The sequence below is a fragment of the Nothobranchius furzeri genome, chromosome 13, assembly GCF_043380555.1.
Source record: "Nothobranchius furzeri strain GRZ-AD chromosome 13, NfurGRZ-RIMD1, whole genome shotgun sequence".
Taxonomy (NCBI): domain Eukaryota; kingdom Metazoa; phylum Chordata; class Actinopteri; order Cyprinodontiformes; family Nothobranchiidae; genus Nothobranchius; species Nothobranchius furzeri.
The window spans coordinates 23,466,161-23,489,377 of record NC_091753.1 but is presented as its reverse complement, the minus strand read 5'-3'; the positions used below and the strand labels follow the sequence as shown (position 1 = coordinate 23,489,377).

Below are 23,217 nucleotides of genomic sequence, written 5' to 3'. Positions count from 1 at the left end.
ACTAGGGAGCTCCAGGCCGTCCTCTCCCCGGCCTTGTCCACCAGCTTCTCCTGCAGGACCCCAAGGCGTTCCCGGACCAGATTGGAGATGTAACCTCTCCAACGTGTCCTGGGTCGACCCGGGGGCCTTCTGCCGGCAGGACATGCCCGAAACACCTCCCCGGGGAGGCGTCCAGGAGGCATCCTGACCAGATGCCCAAACCACCTCAACTGGCTCCTTTCAATCCGGAGGAGCAGCGGTTCTACTCCGAGTCCCTCCCGAATGTCCGAGCTCCTCACCCTATCTCTAAGGCTGAGCCCGGCCACCCTACGGAGGAAACTCATTTCGGCCGCTTGTATCCGCGATCTCGTTCTTTCGGTCATTACCCAAAGCTCATGACCATAGGTGAGGATTGGGACGTAGATCGACTGGTAAATCGAGAGCCTGGCTTCTTGGCTCAGCTCCCTCTTCCCCACGACAGATCGGCTCAGCGTCCGCATCACTGCAGACGCCGAACCAATCCGCCTGTCGATCTCCCGATCCCTCCTACCCTCACTCGTGAACAAGACCCCGAGATACTTAAACTCCTCCACTTGAGGTAGGACCTCTCCCCCGACCCGGAGGTGGCAAGCCACCCTTTTCCGGTCGAGAACCATGGTCTCAGATTTGGAGGTGCTAATCCTCATCCCAGCCGCTTCACATTCGGCCGCGAACCTACCCAGCAAGAGCTGAAGGTCTGAGCTGGATGAAGCTAGGAGGACCACATCATCCGCAAAAAGCAGAGACGAGATTCTCCTGCCACCAAACTCGACACACTCCACACCACGGCTGCGTCTAGAAATTCTGTCCATAAAAGTGATGAACAGAACTGGTGACAAAGGGCAGCCCTGGCGGAGTCCAACCCTCACTGGGAACAGGTCCGACTTACTACCAGCTATGCGGACCAAACTCACGCTCCTCTGGTAAAGGGACTGAATGGCCCTTAACAGAAAGCCACCCACGCCATACTCCTGGAGCGTCCCCCACAGGGTGCCCCTGGGGACACGGTCATAAGCCTTCTCCAAATCCACAAAGCACATGTGGATTGGTTGGGCAAACCCCCATGCCCCCTCCATCACCCTTGCAAGGGTATAGAGCTGGTCCACAGTTCCACGGCCAGGACGAAAACCACATTGCTCCTCCTCTATCTGAGATTCAACTATCGATCGGACCCTCCTCTCCAGTACCTTGGAGTAGACCTTTCCAGGGAGGCTGAGGAGTGTGATCCCCCTATAGTTGGAACACACCCTCAGGTCACCCTTCTTAAAGATGGGGACCACCACCCCGGTCTGCCACTCCCTAGGAACTGCCCCCGATGACCACGCAATGTTGCAGAGACGTGTCAACCATGACAGCCCTACAACATCCATAGCCTTAAGATACCCAGGACGAACCTCATCCGCCCCCGGGGCTCCGCCGCTGTGTAGTTGTTTGACTACCTCAGCAACTTCTGCCCCCGAGATCGGACAGTCCATCCCCAGGCCTCCCAGCTCTGGTTCCTCCTCGGAATGCGCATTGGTGGGATTGAGGAGCTCCTCAAAGTATTCCTTCCACCGTCCGACTATAGCCTCAGTTGACGTCAGCAGCTCCCCATCCCCACTGTAAACAGTGTGAGCGAGTTGCTGCCTTCCTCTCCTGAGGCGCCGGACAGTTTGCCAGAACCTCTTTGGAGCCGATCGATAGTCTTTCTCCATGGCCTCACCAAACTCCTCCCACGCCCGAGATTTTGCCTCGGCAACTGCCACTGCTGCACCCCGCTTGGCTATCCTGTACCTGTCTGCTGCCTCCGGAGACCCACAGACCAGCCACGCCCTGTAGGCCTCCTTCTTCAGCCTGACGGCTCCCCGAACCTCTGGTGTCCACCAGCGGGTACGGGGGTTGCCACCACGACTGGCACCGGCCACCTTACGACCACAGCTAGCAACAGCCGCCTCGACAATCGCAGAGTGGAACAAGGCCCACTCGGACTCAATGTCCCCCACTGCTCTCGGGACGTGGTCAAAGCTCTGCCGGAGGTGGGAGTTGAAGACCGTCTTGACAGGTTCTTCTGCCAGGCGTTCCCAGCAGACCCTCACTATGCGTTTGGGTCTGCCAGGTCTACGTGGCCTGTTCCCTTGCCATCTGATCCAACTCACCACCAGGTGGTGATCAGTTGACAGCTTTTCTAATTAAAACGCAAATTGAACATTTACAGCAAATCTTAACAGGAATGTGAACAAACACTAATCCAACCTTGATTCTGCTTTGCTCTTTGTAGGGATGCTGCTGGTTACTGCCGACACGCTGGGCCATGACTTTCACGTCTTCCAGATACTCACCCACCCCTGGACCTCCTCACAGAGCGCCGTTCACCACCTTTACACCCTGCATCGAGGAGAGACCGAGGCCAAGGTCTGACGCGCACGCACGCACGCACGCACACACACACACACACACACACACACACACACACACACACACACACAACTATCAAGTCACATGGGTTTCTGGATCAGAATCTATCAGGAGTTAATGTTAGCTGCCTGGCTGCTTCCCTTTATACAGTCGGGACCATAGATATTGGGACATCGACACAATGCTAACATTTTTGGCTCTATACACCACCACAATGGATATTAAATGAAACGAACAAGATGTGCTTTAACTGCAGACTGTCAGCTTTTATTTGAGGGTATTTACATCCAAATCAGGTGAACGGTATAGGAATTACAACAGTTTGCACATGTGCCTCCTACTTGTTAAGGGACCAAAAGTAATGGGACAGAATAAGAACCATAAATCAAACTTATACATTTCAATACTTGGTTGCAAATCCTTTGTAGTCAATTATAGTCTGAAGACTGGAACACAGACATCACCAGATGTTGGGTTTCATCCCTGGTGATTCTCTGCCATGCCTCTACTGCAACTTCAGTTCCTGCTTGTTCCTGGGGCATTTTCCCTTCAGTTTTGTCTTCAGCAAGTGAAACGCATGCTCAATCAGATTCAGGTCAGGTGATTGACTTGGCCATTGCAAAACAGTCCACTTCTTTCCCTTCAAAAACTCTTTGGTTGCTTTTGCAGTATGCTTTGGGTCATTGTCCATCTGCACTGTGAAGCGCCGTCCAATGAGATCTGAGGCATTTGGCTGAATATGAGCAGATAATGTTGCCCGAAACACTTCTGAATTCATCGTGCTGCTTTTGTCAGCAGTCGCATCATCAATAAATACAAGAGAACCAGTTCCACTGGCAGCCATGCATGCCCACACCATGACACTTCCAGCACCATGCTTCACTGATGAGGTGGTATCAAGGCCGGATTAACCATTTGGGCAACTGGGCAATTGCCCAGGGCCCACAAACTCGAAAGGGCCCAGGGCAGCAAGGGCACGAGCAAAATACTGTATCTGTAATCTCCCGCTTTATATTAAACTAGTGTGACTGTACGTCCTGTTTTCCCCGGACATGTCCGCTTTTCACTCTCTGTCCGGGTGTCCGGGTTCTTGTATTGATGAAAATGTCCGGCTTTTCATCCAGGAGCAGGGATCGAATTATGGGGGAGCTGTATATCCTACACATCCAGGAGAGCCGGAAAAAAGTTTTCTACCTATATTACTATATTATCATTCATGGACTCTTCAGCAGGAGCGGCAGAGCGATGATCGGTGCGCAGCGCTCCAGGCTGCTGCTTCCAGCGCACGGTCCATTCTCAAAGTGGCGCAACCAAAAAACTATAATTAACACACGATCGTTCATGTCCGCACATGTTCTCTACTTTCTGTCTTATTTGTGCCTGAAGCGCTCTGCGGAGCTCATCACCTGTGCTGCGGTGATGTCACCTCACTGACGCAGCATCGAAAACGCGCTCTCCGCTTTGTGGTCAGGAGATCCCTTTGATCTGCTCAAAAGTAAATGATGAGGTAAAAATGTAAGAACCCAGGCAGCAGTTTTTCTGGATAGTTTAGAGGAGATGCAGGAAGATGAGAGACAGACAGGACAGGAAATAGTTAAATAAAAACAAGAAAACAAAACAAAGTGTTGAAAAGTAAAATGTAGGTAGATTTATCTCCACTACACGTTTTTACCTTCAAAACAATAAGTTATACACATGTAATATTTATACATCTGATACAATTCAGATCACCTTCAAAACTCTGTCACACACCCTGGGCCGTTTCAAGACATTTTGGGGGCCAAGGCAAAATGACCACAACCACCACCACCACCACCACCCCACCCCCATAGCTGGGCTCCCCAGAAGCCTCTGTGTAATCCATACCCTCTCCAGGAGTGTTAGTTATACGGTGTTTATAAAAGCCCCTCAGACATCACTGACATGTTCTAATATTATCAGATGAAAAACTAAATTATCAGACATGCTGTCTCATCTGCTTCTTTTCTAAACTTGCAAAAAGTAACAAAACCATTTGAAAGCCACTATTTGTGGATTCTCTGAAAGTTTCCATGGAGTGTGTGACAACTTATTTTTTCATTGATCCTATCGTCTAATCTCACAGCTGAAACAAGCATCCTTAATAATCTGTGCACAGGAAGCTTACCGATGTTGTAGTAAAACAAAAGGTATAATAATTTATTATTAATAAAACCTTGTTGCAGCACTAAAGCAGAAAAATTAGATTTTGCAGTAAATATGCTATGTATTTATTGTTTTAGAGCCCTTTTATTGGCAGAATCTGATATTAATTTAGTTCTTACAAAAAAATGGGTCCCAGCGTTGTGTGGCGTTGCCATAGTGTGATGTCATAGGCACAGATCCCCGTCCTCTTTTTTGGAAATGGAAATATGGTCACCCTATATTAAACAAACTGTCCACCCGGGCTTTTGCGCTGCACAGAGACGCTTCGCTGCCTATGACTTTGAACGTCAGTTGAGAGTCAGTCTCTTGTAGACTGACCAGTGAAGAGAGGGCCTCAAGTTAAGACCCTCTCCTCATTGGTCAGTCCACACGAGGTGGGTCAAAGGTTACCCTGAGCGGGTTACATGAAGTCAGGCATTCAAGTATTGAGTATATTTACTGCATATTACAGTAAAATATTCTGTATGTGACCACATTATGGTGATCCTTGGGTCGTGATGATGGGGCCCTTGAATATTGTTGCCCAGGGTACAACAAAGTCTTAATCTGGCCCTGGGTGGTATGCTTAGGACCATGAGCAGTTCCTTTCTGTCTCCATACTCTTCTCTTCCCATCACTCTGGTACAAGTTGATCTTGGTCTCATCTGTCCATAGGATGTTGTTCCAGAACTGTGAAGGCTGTTTTAGATGTTGTTTGGCAAACTCTAATCTGGCCTTCCTGTTTTTGGGGCTCACCAATGGTTTACATCTTGTGGTGAACCCTCTGTATTCACACTGGTGGAGTCTTCTCTTGATTGTTGACTTTGACACAGACACACCTACCTCCTGGAGAGTGTTCTTGATCTGGCCAACTGTTGTGAAGGGTGTTTTCTTCACCAGGGAAAGGATTCTTCGGTCATCCACCACAATTGTTTTCCGTGGTCTTCCGGGTATTTTAGTGTTGCTGAGCTCACCGGTGCTTCTTTTTGAGAATGTTCCAAACTGTTGTTTTGGCCACGCCTAATGTTTCTGCTATCTCTCTGATAGGCTTCTTTTGTTTTTTCAGCCTAATGACTGCTTACTTCGCTGATAGTGACAGCTCTTTGGATCTCATCTTGATAGTTGACAGCAACAGATTCCAAATGCAAATAGCACACCTGAAATGAACTCTGGACCTTTTATCTGCTCATTGTAATTGGGATAATGAGGGAATAACACACACCTGGCTGGAACAGCTGAGAAGCTAATTGTCCCATTACTTTTGGTCCCTTAACAAGTGGGAGGCACGTATGCAAACTGTTGTAATTCCTACACCGTTCACCTGATTTGGATGTAAATACCCTCAAATATAAGCTGACAGTCTGCAGTTAAAGCACATCTTGTTTGTTTCATTTGATATCCATTGTGGTGGTGTATAGAGCCAAAAAGGTTAGCATTGTGTCGATGTCCCAATATTTATGGACCTGACTGTAGGTTTTCGGTGATTTGAGAGGAGAGGATTCACAACTCATTGATCAAATCACGTCACAGTGATCCATAAACAGGAATAGTTCACCTGCCTTGGTGTCTAATATCTAAACGGCATATAGCTATTATATTAAAGCTGCAATACCAAATTTGGAAAATAAATTAGCTTAAAACATTTTTTTCATGCCTTCTAACCTTTTATAGGACGCTCATTAAAGTATTTAAATGTTTTACATTTCAACCCCAGGGTGTTATTGTATAGTCCATAACCATGTGTTTTTCAGTTGTTACAATTTTCAAAAATATTTATTTTCATGCAGAAAGTCCGAGAAAATGAAGTGCTCAAATATGGACGTTGTTCCTGTTCTGGTAAAAGAAATCCCAAAACACATCAACAAGTTAAATAAACGTTATTTTTGAATAATATAGATAATTGTAAGATACTTTAGAATAATCTAGCTAATTTTAGAACATTATATCACTGTTCAATAATACAGAATATATCACAAAAATTAAACAAAGTCTATTTTTATAAAAACAGATTGTTGTGGAATATTTTTGAAAAGTTATTGAGCAATTGATACCGTTTCTGATCGCTGTTAAGAGGCATGAAAAAAATGTTTTAAGCTAATTTCTTTTCCAAATTAGTCATTGTTTTAACAATGTTCTAGCATAGTTAGAAATACTAGTAAACTAATAAATAAATTAATAGTTTTCTGTGGTCCATTTAAAAGTGTAAGTCACGACAACAGCCTGCCATACAGGAAGCATGTTGCTCCCCACTGCTGCAGCAGATCAGATCTTTATTGTTCTGCTCGTTACTCTGAAGCAGCTGTTTGGTGTGGAGAACATTATGACTCTGTTCTGTTGTGGCTGTTAGATGTTACGCCCCAGTCGTGTACAACCCCAGAACGTCCGCGTTGGAACTCCAAACATTTTCTTTAAAGTTGTACAAAAAAAAATTTCAATTAAACAGCAAAACTAAATCAGTGCCAACCAAGTCAGAAGAGTTTTTTTTCCTCTACTTCTCCACCAAGACTTGTAAAAGTGCCTACTCAGCTGATCTCCCTAAGGCCTTGTTGGGTTCAGCATTATTGACTGGTAAAACACATCATCACACAAAAACTCTCAGAACCTGTCTGCAGCTCGGTTCGCTGACCGGCTGCACTCCAAGCCCGCTTTGATCCGAACCGCTGTAAACACCGAATGCTGGCCGCGGCCTGGTGCTCAGGTCAGAGGTTATCAGTCCGTGCTCACTGACAAGCTCGCAAACTCACAGTCACACTCAGAAACGCAGTGGAGAGTGATAAAGTCTGCAGCTAGGTGGGTGGAGAGACGCCTTATCTGTCTCCAGCACCAAACACGTGGCTGGCTGCCAGTGACCCGAGGCCAGGTAAACAGACCTGCAGCCGATAACAGCTGTAAACACACCATGGCGGACCAGAACGCTGCTCCGTGAGGTTACAGGGGTGATGCTCCTGGACTGTAAAGTTTACAGAGTCTTTTTAGTGGTGTGGCTGAATCAGACTGTAGAGATAAGTTTCACTAGAGGTCGGGATGTTTGTTCACTTCTTCTAAATGTGGGATTTTGCAACCTGTGGGTGAAAGTTGTGTGGGCTGTTGTTGTTAGGGCAGAATCAACGCGGCAAACTCACAGAGCAGTAGGAAGTGTTCGCTTACAAACGTCAAAACTGTCAAAACCCCCAAATCCCTTCAGGGACAAACACCTACGTACCACCAGTTACATGCTAAATATATTTAAGTTTTTTTTTTTTTTTTTTTTTCAGTAAAATGTTTCGTGTCTCTAAAGATCTTTAAATTCGGTAATTTCCAAGCAGCATTTTAGTGGATTTACTCTGCTCATCTCACATGGACTCACACTGGCTAAATAAACAAAGAAAGCAAAAAAATAAATAAAAAAAATAAAAATACTGATTATTCCTTATATTCTAAACTGTTTACCAATTAAGGGTTGAAAACATAATACTGGCAAGTGTAGCTGAAAAAGAAGGAAGAAAAGTTACGAGAGGTGAACCTGTGCAAAACTAAATGGCAGCCCAGTTCTCTAACCACCGGACTACCAAGTCTGCTATGTAACACCACTCACCTTCAGACCAGACTAGCTTCCGGGAGAGGAGCAGGGCCTCCGTTAATGCTTTACAAGATTTTCAAAGTTAAATTCAAAATGTGCAGCTGAAACAGGAAAATGCATGAATGCTGCCAAAAATGGGTTTGTTTTATCTCTTTTTGATGAGGAAATATCAATGACACGTGGTAATAATCTCCAAAAAGTGGATTTTCCATGAAATGGCCACAATTATTAAACTTGTATTTATTATTTATTTTTGCCTAGAAGAATATTATTGTAATTATTTGGAGGCTCTGTTTTCATCACTAATCATGTAATTTTGATAAACTAGCACTCTGGTATTGTCATTATACATAGGTTGGATTAATTGTCAGCATTTTTCTTGAGAGCTATTTGTTTATAATGTAATTATGCTTTAGTACCTGTAGGCTCAGCTGTTGTTGCAGCGGTTTAGTGGACTTCCCACAAAGAACAGGTAGTTTGTTCGTGTTTAGCTGACTTTGTCCTTCACGTTGAGCTGTTTTGTTTCTCTTCTTATCCCTGCATTCATCAGATTCACATTCCCATCATTCCTTGAGAGGTTCCTGTCAGGTAAACAGTAACACCAAGTCCTGCTAACTGGTGTAGCTGATTTAAAAGGTTAGGTTAATCACATCTCAGTGACATCTGTCCGTCCGTCTGTCACTGATGTCATCAAGGACAACGTGCGAGACCGCAGCATGTGTGGAATGCTCTGCCTCCACATCAACACCTCCGCCTCATACGGCTTCAATTCAGATGAATTCCATCTTCTAGAGATAACGTGGGACAACTGTTGGGTATCTGTGGGTGTGCAAACACAGCCACCTTCACATGCTGCTGCTCCCGTCCAGAGTGGATCTGACAGAAAGAGTCTTTACAGCTGAAACCCTGACAGGTCCATTATGGTCAATTATAACACACACAAAGTAGGCCCTTATCGTCCCTGAGCCACCACTAATAGGCACAGCAGAGGTCAGGCCTTCTCTTTCACTCATCTTTGCGGAGCAAAGGAACCGTCTGGTATGCAGAGGACACCCCATTAACTGTCAATGCTTGGGGACAATTACCTGGAATGACCTGGCAGGAGATTAAAAAGACTACTGAAATCTGGAGTTTTACATTCCTCCTCCTGACGCTCTCCTGGACCCCTGTTCATGTTCGCCAGCCTCTTTGTTTGTGTGCTACTAGCATGACGAAGGGCTGGAGCTGGTTTAACGAACACCTAATCAGTTTGTCACCTCAGAGCTTCGCCGTTCCGCATTAGCCCTCCTCTTAGCCTCCTTTGTCTCCTGTAGCCCATTTGTCTGGTTTCCTACATGTCTGAAGTGCTCAGAGAGATCCTATCAAACCGTGTCTGGTGGACAAACAAAGGGCGCCATCATTATATTTTACAACCCAACAGGCTCTAATTGATGGCCACCTTTAAACTATTTCCTGTTTGATCCCACCACCATCTGATGCACCTTAACCAACCCAGTGTCTGGTTGATGCTCTTTCTGCAGGCCTCTGTGATAAAATAATACAAAACATTTATATAGTATATTATTAACACATCTGAATTAAATTGATCAGTTTGGTACTCTCTTAATAAACAGTTGGGTAATTAACAATAAAAGCAGTGGTGAGCATCTGTATCAATAAAACATCTTATCTTCTATAGTTCTTTCCAGAATCGTCAAGGTGGTCCGAAGCTCTGACCACGGCCTAACGACTGAAACCAGGCTCAAGAGACCAAAGCAAACAAAACCGTTAAAAGGAGCAGGACAACAAACCGATTCAAAAATTTAAACCAGACATCCATGAGATGATTCAGTCAGGTAGCACTGTGGTGAAAGTCCAAGCAGTGATGGAGCCTGCCTGATAGCCAATGCTACTGGTACGGTCCTATGATGCCTTGATTCATGCTTGGTGCAAGGGACAGTGAGTAAGCCCAACTCAGCCCACTGTGATGGGACATGTCTGTGCAGTAGTGCTGCTAGGTTGGATGGAGCACTGCCCGGCGTGAATCGAGATCTTGAAATTACTCCAAAAGTAGACTGTGGTGTGCTTCTATTTATTTGATGCTGCCTCGCTGCAGATTTTTGGACGCCTGCAACCTCATGATTGAGGCCTGACTTAGTCAAGCATACAACAAATGACGGTAGTCCAGTCTATGTAATAAAGGCATGAACAACTGTTTCTAAGTGGGCTCTGGACTGTACCCTTTCTGTACTACGAATGCTTTTCTTCTTGTTTCTTAATCTTTCTGGTCTTCAGTTTTTCACACATGGATGGTGAAATCATGTCCTCGTTCATACTTTTAACACAGTTCATCGATTTCATACAGAAAGAGGCTGGTTTGGACAGCATCAGCTCATCGTACCACATATCTGACCCGCTTTATCTGTCTTGTCTTCCGGTTCATGTTTTCTGTCCAGGTCCAGGACATGTGTTTCAGCCAGGACAGTCGCTGGGTTGCCATCAGCACCCTCCGTGGCACCACCCATGTGTTTCCAATCAACCCTTATGGTGGAGCACCTTGCGCGCGAACCCACATGTCCCCGCGGGTGGTAAACCGGGTGTCCCGCTTCCAAAAGAGTGCCGGCCTGGAGGAGATTGAACAGGAGCTGAACAGGGCGGCTGCACTGGGAGGAGGGGGTCCAGGAGGCGTTGGAGGAAGCAGCTGCATTCTGGGAGGAGGAGGTGGTGTTGGGGGACGTTGTAGTCCCATACCTGGCCTTTCCAGCAGCCCTTCTGGGTCTCCGCTACATGGTAAGAAGCCACTGTCGCAACTTGTTTCTATTCAGGTGTTGGTAGTCTGACATATTTGGTAAACAACAGAACCCAGGACTCTGATTGGTTCACACCTGATTATGTTTACACACGTACGTGCTAATGTGTAAAACTATTAGGTGATGAATGATGCTCGGCTCCACTGATCATAAAGGTTGTCATTAGAACTGGACTCTCCTCTGTCTGAAGGATGACTGAAACAGGGTCAAAAAGAGACGCCCAGTTACAAAATCTGAGTTAGAGCCGTGTGTGTGTGTGTGTGTGTGTGTGTGTGTGTGTGTGTGTGTGTGTGTGTGTGCGTGCGTGTGTGTGTGCGTGCGTGTGTGTGTGTGTGCGTGTGTGTGTACGTCCAGTTTTAGGGACTCTTTCCACTTCCCTCCCGTCTCTTGTTTGTCCAACACCATTACAGGACACGTCCACCGTCTCAGTCAAGTCAACTTTTTTTTATATACAGCACATTTAAATGGCTGTTGCACCAAAGTGGTGCACACAGGCAAAGTAAAAGCATTAAAAATAAATTTTAAAAGCCGACAAAACAATTACAAGAGACTAAAACCACAGGCAGATGAGTCGAAATGCATAAAAACAAATGACAAAAGAATAAAAACAACAATAGACAATCGCAGATAAAAGGATAAGGGAAGCCTGCTGCGTTTTTATCAGTGAAATGCCAAAACAAACAAATGTGTTTTCAGACATACTTTCAAATAAGCCATGGTGTCAGCTGTCAACCTCAAGGGGCAAGCTATTCCACAGAACAAGAACCATCGCAGAGAAGGTTCTATCATCCGTAGTTCTTAGTCTCGATCTGCGCGTGATTTTGTGTACAAAAACACACATGTACACACATACTCTGTGCCAGCTGCACCGCCTGACCCCAGAGGTGCTGGTCAAAGTAAAATCTCACAGTTCTCATTAGTGATTGGCTTCCAGGAATGTCCCTGAGTTCTGATAGGTCTGCTGATTGAGGGGCAGGACTCTGTAAACACTTCATAGTACCCATCATTGGTAATGACCAATGAAGACTTCTACGTAACAGAATGAGATTTATGGCATATTTTATTAACAGTTTTGTTTTATTTAACTATCTGAAGATTTCAGAAGTCTGTGAGCAAAACCTGGTTCTTTTTCACGTTGCTTTCCACTCTGGGTCCGATACTCACGTCACCCTGATCAGCCTGTGACTACAGAAATATCATATGCAAAAACCTGCAAAGCACTGGGTCCTTTCTGATTTAACACGTGGACCCATGAGGAGTGCAGGTGCAGAAGTGTATCAAAATATCTCCAAAAGGTTGTAGCAAATATTTATCACTTATAGTAAATGGAATTTGCAAAGAAAACAGCAGCTTTTGTTATTTAAAACATTTACATGTTATTTTCCACATGTGTTTGTCCTGCTGAGGAGGAAGAGTGCACGAGGGTTCTGCTTAAACCTAATCCTGCAGACACAAACATGTTTTAGGGTTAGGGTTATGTAGCTCGTGTGTTTGGCACAACTCTGTTTATGATGTAGGTTTAAAACACCATGGACATAAATATCATCTGACAGGTAGGTACAAATCTAACAAATACCACCTTTGTTCCTTCAAGTAGCCTTCAGAGGCTAACATGCTAGTTTTATTGGGTTCACTCCTGATCGCCGTAGCGGCTCATGAGGCAGACGTAAATCCTGACTTAATGCTGTCTCTCACTCTGCTCTCCACACCCTAACCCTAAACCTTCTTAGCACGCATCAAGGGCCAAGTCACACATTTACTAGGTTCTGTCTAGGGTGACCCTGAGAGTAGTAGCGCTGCAACTAGTAATCAAGTATTTTATAAACAAATACTAACCCTAGCTTCCCTGCTCTCTCCCTCTCTACTGTCAGATCCACGTGCTGTTATGTGTGCGCATTAGAGGTCGACCAATATCGGTTCTGCTATTGCCGATACTGATGCCGATGTGTAAAGGTCATGGTCAGGTGATGTGTGCTGCCGATATTTTCATGGCCGATATGTAGACATTTTCCACCCTATTCTTAGGCTAAAATGTCACTGATAACATCAGTTATTACAACATGTCAGAAGCTGAGTTTAACCAACTCTTAAATCTGGATTTTGTGCACTTCTGTCTATCTGAAGGTAATCAAACAAATCAATAAACCGACCAAGTACTAAGTATTCAAAACTGCTAAATAAAAGAAAATCTAGTTGGAAATAATTGTTAGAGCATTTAATAAACCAGATGATATTCAGGAACGTAAAAATACACTTTCTGCAGTGGCACCGGGCTCCCCAGGGATGTGCCTGACTTTAAATCAGCTTTACTAGGGAGGTATATTGATCGATGCCGATATATGAAATATGTCCAATATTGGTCTGATATATTGGCCGACCAATACGCCGGTCTACGCCTACACATATGCCAGTATGCACCGAAAGATGAGTTTTGTTCTTTCTTTACCGGAAACCATTTTCAGACCAATTGTCTCTTTAGAAAAAGAGTTAGGTGTGTGTGTGTTTATTAATTAATTAATTAACTTTGTTGTCGCTGGTCATCAAACTTTAACAGGACCTCTGTCCTTGCAGACTGCTTCGATGAGAAATGGAGCAGGTCAGCCACATCAAAGTGGGGTAGGAGGCGAAAGTGAAAAAGCTAAATAATGAGGTGCAATAGAGAAAAAAGAGAAATAGTTTTTTGGGGGGTGGGGGATGGTGGTTGGGTAGGAGATCCTGGCCTAAGGAAAGACAGATAAGTTTGTAGTAGCAGCGCTGAAAGCCAGGTCTTAGGAAGCCTGCTCGTAAATCACGCTTTAGTTTCAAAGGAGAACATTAAGACCACCTGTCAACAATTAGTTTTCACAGTGACACCTAGCCAAACGTGCACATTTGAAGGAGATAACCTGTCTGCAGCTTTGATCATATATGTGATAAGATGTTTAGGCTTAGTGGGTCAGACAACGCCCTTTGGAGAGAACTGGAGGGTTTCATAACTTTGTTTTACTGTCGATTTTGTAGTTCTCAGGAAATTAAAGTCAGGTTTCACACTGGTTTTATCAATTCATTCCAGATTGGGCCTGAGTCTGAAGAGTCAGTCGACCGAAAGGTCCAAAACCCTCAGTGTAAGAACCGTGTTAGACTTCTAGTGTTACAAGCCTCTGAAAACATCAGCGACTACTATTTTATGAAGTCAGATACTTCATGACCATGGATGAAGATTAGGTTTTCATGAGCAAACTGTCAAAACAAACGAAATGAAAACATGTTCCTATTAGTGTTAGTCACACAGATTCATGTACCACTCACACACATACAGTGTTGAAGCTACAACAGCAAATTTGCAATGCAAAAATGCTTAAAACCTTTTTTCACACCTCTTAAAACATTCCACCGTAGTATAGCTATAAATATTGCATGTAGATAAAAAAACTGCAAATAAAATTGAGTAGTTTTCTCACATTTGTCAGAAAACTACCACCAATAATACGGCTTGGACCGAAAGCTACTATCGGACCATCTGGTTGTCAGCCTTGTTGGACCACCGTATTTCTGCATTTACCTGGGCCCTCCCGTCATTACGCGCATTTGCATTTTACAACTAAATGCCACTGGTGTGAGAGATTTGCAGCTCAGTAATGTCAGAGGAGAAATAGCTGGCTGCTACCACTTATGTGGTAGACACCATTTGAAGTTGTGGACAACAAAAAGACATTTGGACCTAGAAAAATGAGGCTCAGCACTCTCTCGTTTCCTCTGGCGATGCGGGTTTCCATATCAGGCAGACGTGGTCTGGGGAGATTGCCAACTGGAGGGCTGAGAGTTCTGTGATTGTGTTGAAAAGCTAGCTTGTTTTGTAAATGTGCCTTTGCAGCTTTAACAATTTGCACTATAATGCAGACTTAATCCAGGCTGAATACATTCATAAAATAACATTTGCTGATGTTAAACATGTCTGAAGTCCATTGTTTGGGTATATTATCTCTTGAAATATGCTGAGTCACTGTGTGAGCTAGAGTGAACATCATCACAACCACAGACACTACAACTGATCGGAGTTCAGGTTCAGGTCTTTGGACTTGGTCTGGGTTACATCTCTATGCATTAGGTCTGGGCAATAAATCAAAAATGTATCGTTATCAAAATTTCTGACTCTTATCGAGATAATTTTTCCCATGTCAATAAATTAGATAATATTAAAATGAAAGATGTGTGTAGATTGACAATGTTCATGTCCCTTTAAGAAGCTGTACCACCTTGAGTCACATAAAAATGTGACTCAACGTACTAACCCCATCTAGTGGACAACTTTGTTTTTCCTCCTTGATTGGTGTCTGTGCCCAAAATGGAGGAACACCCCACACCATGATGCTGCCACCGCTGTGTTTGACAGTGGACAGTGTCTTAACCTTTGCATTCCATGGCTTTCATACGCTACAGTTGTTTTCAGCAAAGTGTTACAATATGACAATAGTCTTAGTGGGATTTTGTCTGACCTTCAGCCCAACACAGAGCAGAGCACCAGAGTAGAGAATCTATCAGATATCTCCGGAATCCTAATTTTTTAACATCAGAAGTACTCTACCATTGAATCAAGTAATATATGGACTTTATTTCCAGTGCTATTCGAGGACTATATCATTGCTTGATAAGATAGTTTTTGGCTGTAAAAAGTCAAGAGGCCTCTGGGCCTATTGTCCTAGATTGGCCTGCGCCAGAGGAAGTTGAAATATCTTACACTTCAATCATCTATCTACAACAGCCAGGAGGAGCTGGGGTGTCTGTTTTACTTTCATCATCTATACGCATCAGCCACCACCGCAACATCGCAGTAAGAAACTGTGCCTCCAAAATTAGCTGCGCCTTGTGAAGATGAGACGGGTGTCACCATGGCTGTGTTTACTCAGACGCTGGAGCAGCAGAAGGAATTCTACATAGAAATGTTACACCTTCAGCAAGAAAACTTTTAAGGTTTCATTCAAGTGGTGATAGACGGAACAAACAAGAGGCTGGATGGCGTGATGAGAGACGTACAAGAGCTGAAGACAAGTTTGGAGTTAACACAAAGCAAAATAGAGGAGATGACAACAGGACACAAGGTAATTGAAGCCAAGTCAAAATTTTTTGAAAGTGGGATATCAAGGTCTAAACAAGACATCGATGAAATGCTTGCAAAATTGGATTACATGGAAAATCAGCACAGAAGGAAAAATATCGTCATTGATGGAATACCAGACGCTAAAGGAGAAAAATCTAAGGACTTGGAGGTTAAGGTTCAACAAATATTCTCAAAATAATCTGGAGCTAGAAGGTGCCAAGATTGAGATGGATCGCGTCCAGAGGATTGGTCATCACCAAGAGGGAGGAAAGCCAAGAAAAGTTGTGGTGAATTTACTTTGTTTAAAAGACAAACAGTTCATCCCCTCTTCTGTCAAAAAGCTGAAGGGGGCCAACATCTACATGAATGAAGATTTCTCTGAGGCAGTGCAACAGAAGAGAAAAGAACTCTGGCCTAAACTAAAAGCTGCGAGAGAAAGAGGTGAAAGAGCATGGCTAAGGTATGACAAGCTGGTCATCGGACAAAAAGCTGAATCAGCTGAAAGGGAATAATACTGTGAGCACCCATTGATTTAAAACTAAGTGATGTTTCAATCATTGTTTATGATCAATAGAGACGAGATCTAATAAGGAAACAAAAACCCCTTTGGTAAATTTCTCTAAAAAGGACCTAATCCTCAGCCATTTAAATATGTGCGGTCTTAGGCCTAGTCCACACGTAGCCGTTTTTTTTTTAAAACGAATATCTGCCCCTCCAAAAACTTGCATCCACACCACCTCGTTTAAAAAAATAACTCTGTCCACGCGTACTCGGATAAATACGTTGTTAAGGACATGCCAGACCTGTAGGCGGCAGTACTTCCCCCGTTCTTAACCTCGCCCTTCATCTGTGGTCTTCCGCAAGGAGCAGTAATTCCGCTTGCAAAAACAAACAAGCAAAAAGCGCTTGGACAATTGATAAAGCGAGTGCAGCTCTGAGGGCATCCATGCTGTCGGCTAGTGTGAACACAGGTCGCACACGTGATGTCAGCATTTTTTTGTTGCGGAAAGTGACGTTGCGGACCTTAAAACTCCGGTTTTGTCCGTCCACACGCAGACACCCAAAACGGAGAAAACGCAGATCTTCACTTTGGCCGGAGTTTTTAAAAAGATCCGTTTTCGTGTGGATGACAGGCCAAAACGTAGGAAAATATCTACGTTTTGGCAGATCCCCGGCTACGTGTGGACAGGGCCTTAGAAATAAGGTTGATGAAGTAGCAAGAAGAGAACATCCATGTTTTGGCTCTATCAGAAACACATTTATACAAATATTTTGATGACTCTGTCGTAGAAATTGATGGTTATAATCTCCACAGGAGAGACAGGGATAAATATGGCGGGGGTGTAGCTTTATACATTAAGGACAATACTGCAGTTTTGCCAACAAATGATATAATGTGTGCTGAAATTGAAATGTTATGGCTTCAGATCCACATGCCTCACTGTAAACCTTTTCTAGTTGGTTGCTGTTATAGGCCTCCCAGCTCTCACGTGTGTTATTTAGAAAAAAAATATGTGACACTTTAGACAGCGTGTCTGAGGAAAACAAAGATATTTTTCTCCTAGGGGATTTTAATATAGACTGGTTTTCCAAACATTGTCTCTTACGCAAAAGATTGTCTTCCATGGCTAGCATATGTAACCTCACTCAAATAGTCAAATAGTCTACTAGAACATACCTCGGCACAAATGGCAAAATGACCTCAACTTGTATGGACCTGATATTTACTAATATTCCAGAGCTGTGTTCACAAATATCACTAAAGCTGTAGGGTGTAGTGATCCTAATTTGACTGCTTTGTTAAGAATTACCAAAATGCCCAAAGCAGGAGGCAGGGTTGTCCTCCGTAGGTCTTTTAAAAAATTTAATCCCGATTTATTCATATCTGATATCAGTACCACCAGATGTTTGAATGCCAGTAACCCTAAAAGCTTTTGTCCAGTTATGTGTTTTATGTCTGTTCAGATGTTGCTGGTCTAAAGTCTACAGATCCAACAAACCACAAAGCAAACAAGTGAATAGTTCTGGTCAGGAAACCACAATGTGATTTGTTTATCTGATTTATTGGCTTGGCTCTAATGTGTTCTGCTTTTCACGCTCTACAGTTCACTTTATACTTAAAGGTTCTACCTCAGTGCTGAGACTGGAGATGTAGTGTCTTTGTGATGATTCAAATCAAAGTAAGCTGATCTGAGGGTCAAAAACCAAAAGTGGCTTCAGGTCACTCTCAGTCCACCATCCCTTTTGTGAGGTCATATAATTGTGTGCCTGTTATTTCTGAAGATGAATTCACTTCAGGGCTTCCTGACACGTCTACATTTAGAATTCCAGTTCTCTCCAACAGCTCCCATGCCACTAAAGTGATAAAGACTCCATCATTTCTCCACTTTTTACCGGATGCAAACACATTGAGTCGCATTTGCTTTTGTGTCTGCCTTCCGCCTGTCTTGGTGAGCCGGGTGTGAGTTTTGAGGCGTGGAGGCGGTTTTGTCAGGTTGGCAGAGAGTAGCAGGGTGAGGCGAGCCAGGGCCGGGCCACCTAGCCACAACAGCTGCTCTGTGATTGTCTCCGGTGAGGACAGCGTTGATTTTTGGGAAGGAACTGTAGAAAAGTACACATCCTTCTTCAAGCTGCCAGCCCAGGCTGCCGGCACTCCTAAAAATAGAGGCGGCAGTAGGCCGTCGTCTCGTCACTGTTGAGTTCTGGGTTGCTATTTGTGTCCCCGGTCCACAGCCAGTCCCTGGATGATTGTCCACAGGACAGTTTTTCTGTCCTCAGAGCTTTTCCTCTGTGTAATAAACAGACCGAGGTTTTATCTGAAGTGTTTGGAACTCGTTTGTACACCATCACCGCAGGGCCCTACAGGTGACACAGTCAAAGCATGCTGCTCTAACTGGACCAGCTTTTGGGATGTAGACATTCATGAGCCGTACGTTCGAGATTAGAATCCTTAAATATTTAAACTCGTATCTAGTTTGGGTCTGTTTCCGATTAGTGACAGCATGGAAATCGTTTACATATTCAGAGGGTTCTGGTGCTGGTCAGAGTCTTAAACCAGTACCTAAACCAGTTCAGTGGCGCTGCAGCTGGATGTGGAGTATTTTACTGTTTCATGATCCCATCAGCTGAACACCAGGTGAACTCTGCTCTAGATGAGTTCACTTTCAGGTGTTTTAAGCTACCCTACACTGGGTCAGGGGTCGTCATGTGTTTTATGCATTTATTGGTGGTCTCCATCTTTAATTATGTGGGTTAGGGTTAGCATAACTAACCCTAACAATCACAAATCTGACTTTGGCTTTGGGTTCTCTGCTGTAGGGAGAAATGAGATGTTATCTACTGATGCACTGTTTTAGTCGCTCTGCCTGCTGTTCCTGCTGCCGTGGACAGCTGCGTCCGTGTGTTTATAGGCCTTACATCCATAGGTACCTTTCACGTGTGTACGCCACACCAGGAACACACGTCCAGAGCAGAAAACATCAACACTGGCTGTTAGTCAGAGCAAGAGATTTGTTTCCTCACCAAGCAGAAGCCCCGGTGGTCCGATCACAAGGCCATCTGGGCCCTGGCGCTGCTTCAGAGGGAAAACGGGGGAGGCAGAAAACAAGGTGTGATGGGAAACTGTTAATTCACTTGTTGATAAAGGGACACTTCCTCTCTGCTATTAGAGGCTGACGGCGTGCTTATTTAACTTTGGACTGTGTTTTATCTTGGCCTTCCCTTCCTCCAACACCCCCACCACCCCTGTTTGTCAGTCATCGTCCTGCGGTGGAAAACACCAACACTCTGCACAAGTCCAAGTGGAGGAAGCATTACCTCATAGCTGCTGGTGTGTGACACGTTTACACACAGCCTCCCGCTGAACCGTGTATCGGCTGGGTGGTTGTTGGACATCAGACAGCAAAAAGTGACTAAAAGTCACTCAGAGAACACGCTGCATCAAACCGAAGCTTTAGACCGGGCTTTAGTCATGATGGTGACCTGTCATCCATTAGTGTCTCAGTGGCTGAAACACTGTAAAGAGCTCTCTGGTGACATTTTACCTGCCTTCTGCATTCTTTTGTAAGTCTTTTAGATTATGAATCGATTCATAGCCCATCTTTAAAAGCTATAAAGGTCCCGTAGTGTGTCTTTTTTCATTTAAATAGTAAAAATGAGGGTGAACACGTCTGTCCTCTGTAGTACCAGCATTGCCCTCCGTGTGGCGCTGTGAGGCCAGCTTTTCCAGCATTGCGGGGTGGAAGCATTCAGCCGGGCTCAGAACAGACTGCTGAAGCTGGACTTGTTGCTCTGAAGCTTCGATGCAAACCTGTCAGCAGATGAAGAGCCGCCCGTTCCTCCTGCTGTCGCTTTCATTACTGATTCCGCAGCTCAGCTCTTAAAGGATGTTTCAGGATCAGACTCGGATAACTTTTAACCTGTGTGTGTGTGTGTGTGTGTGTGTGTGTGTGTGTGTGTGTGTGTGTGTGTGTGTGTGTGTGTGTGTTTAGGCACTTCCTTCATTAGGTCAGACGCCTGATTGTTTCCTGTTTAAGGAAACTGAATTTCTTTTTCTGCTTGTATCTAAATAATCTGCCATGTGTTTTTCCCTCTCAACAGCGGTGATTCTTAAAATTGATATTTCTTATAGACTAGATGGGTTCCTACTACAGTGGAGTTAAATCTCAGGATTTATTTTTAATAATCTAAGCAGCAAACTGCTCATCGGTGTAAAACAGTAAATGTCTCCTAAAAGCAGCAGATGTTGTGTGTTTGATGTTTCTAAGCGCTTTTTGCTCAGCCTTGCATGCAGCCAGGACGTCTCAGTCCGCCGGGCCCAGCAGCGGTGTGCCTTCAGAGGTGGGCGAGTGTCAGCGGCTCGTGCTGACTCCGTCTGCAGATCCTGCCTGTGGTCGGCTGAGGAGGCAGAGCCCGGCTTGGCTTGAGTCAATAAACGGAGAGCTCAGCGCAAAACCGCACAGCAATCGAACAAGCTGTTTACTCAGAAAATTAGCCATCCCCTCTACTTTTAAGGCTCTTAAAGCAACCAAAAATACACAGTGAGAGGAATATGTATCTTGGCAGGCATTCGGGCTCCAACAGAGACCTCTGTCGCTCATATCCGAACCCTAATAACTCAATCCCCACAACCACTAACCCTCTTATCACTCGCCGCTGCACTCATCATTATTTGATTTGCAAAATTGTAAGGTAGAGATAAAGAAATAAAGCTGGCTTGCTATTACACACATGAGGCACTTGTGGCTTCCAGCTTATGTCTAGCATGTGAGAGTGTAGCCTCTGACAAGCCAAAAGCTTTCAGTTATCACACAATCAGCTGGTTCTAAATCCAGGTTCTGGTCCTGGCCCCACTGTTTTTTTTTTATTTAATTCATTTCACTAAATAATTCTAAAAGTAAATGGAAAATAAAACAAGAAAAAAGAAATGAGGAAGGTAAAAAAATTAAATTATGCGAAACATATTACATTTGTTTACCTATTTTGTTTTTGTGTGTTTATGTGTCTATATATATATATATATATATATATATATATATATATATATATATATATATATATATATATATATATATATACATATGTGTGTGTGTGTGTGTGTATATATATGTATATATATATGTATGTATGTATATATATATATATATATATATATATATATATATATATATATATACATATATATATATATATATATATATATATATACATATATATATATGTATATATATATATGTATATATATATGTATATATATATATATGTATATATATATATACATGTATATATATATATATGTATATATATATATATATATATATATACATATATATATATATATATATATATATACATATATATATGTATATATATATATATATATATATATATATAATATTATATATATATAATATTATATATATTGAAAACACATTTGTATTTATAAAGTTATTAGAATTTATACCACATATTATATTACAGTTTTATAGTGTATTTAGCAATCTTCACACATAAAAGCACAAAACAATTTAAAGAAAATAACTTTTTATTATGTTTATTATGTATTTCTTTATTCTGATTGATACATGATCCAACATAACTAATGAGGTTCCTTGTTTATGTCAAGAAGCCCCAGAACTGAGTTGTGTTTTCAGCAGCCGGCTGCATCGAAGCAGTGATGGTTAAAGGATTCTCTCCTGGCATGCTGCCAGTGCGTTTTAAAAATATAGTTGGTGAGGAAAATTTGTCACAATTGTTTACAAAATAAGAGCTCTAACGAAAAAAAATCTGTGGAATTATTATTTACCAAAGAACATTTTGTGAAGGGAGATTTTATGTAGTTGCTGCAGCCAGAGCAGCAGCGCCGGGGTGGCTGTGTTTTTATCTAAAAACATCAGGGCAGCCAGGTTTAACGGAGGTTTTAGATTTCTCTGATCTCATCGTCTCTTTCAGCACTTTGATGTGTTTTCTATCACAGCTGCTAAAGACGTTCTGCTTCCTGGCTAAAACTAACATGAACAGTGGAGTCAGCATCACTGAAAACAGGTTTTCTGTTGAATTCACAACAATTTATAATAAACACTGAAGTCAACGTCATCAGATATGAAGCCATGCCTCCTAGAGGAGAGACAGTTTGGAGTTTTAAATTCCTGCTCAGCCTCAGAGGCCAACCCGACTATTAATAACAACCCCATTAATAATCCTGAGATTCACTAAAGTTAAGACTTATGCACTCATACTTGTGTCTGTTTAAGCTTGATTAGATCAGATTCCCACTGAGAATAACACTTTAGTACATTTGAATGTTATTCATTTTTATTTTAAAAATAAAGTTAAACTAAACAGCAGTAGGGCAGCAGTAGCTCAGGTGGCAGAGCGGGTTGCCCCACGATCGGAGGGTCATGGGTCCGATTCCAGCTCCTGCCTGGGGTATTCTGCTGTTGTGTCCTTGGGCAAGACACTTCACCCAACTTGCCTGTGTTGGTGGTGGTCTGAGGGGCCGATGGCGCCAAATGGCAGCCTCGCGTCTGTCAGACTGCCCCAGGGCGGCTGTGGCTACACAGTAGCTTACCATCACTAGCAGTGTGTGAATGCGTCTTTGTGTCCTAAAAAGTGCTAAATAAGTTCAAAGCATTATTATTATACAGAGATATTCCTATCACACACACACACACACACACACACACACACACACACACACACACACACACACACACACA

General features: G+C 43.5%; 1 protein-coding gene across 7 annotated transcripts in view; it reads left to right on the top strand.

The window, feature by feature from the left end:
* The window catches only part of bcas3 (BCAS3 microtubule associated cell migration factor), a 458,753-nt gene that overhangs the window by 93,583 nt on the left and 341,953 nt on the right, over window positions 1–23,217 (top strand). For all 7 annotated transcript variants that reach the window (XM_015952051.3, XM_054743434.2, XM_070543406.1 and 4 more), the window contains 2 exons: window positions 2,276–2,409; window positions 10,570–10,903. In XM_015952051.3, coding sequence (XP_015807537.3) covers window positions 2,276–2,409; window positions 10,570–10,903 — 468 coding nt within the window. The remainder of the gene's footprint in view (window positions 1–2,275; window positions 2,410–10,569; window positions 10,904–23,217) is intronic.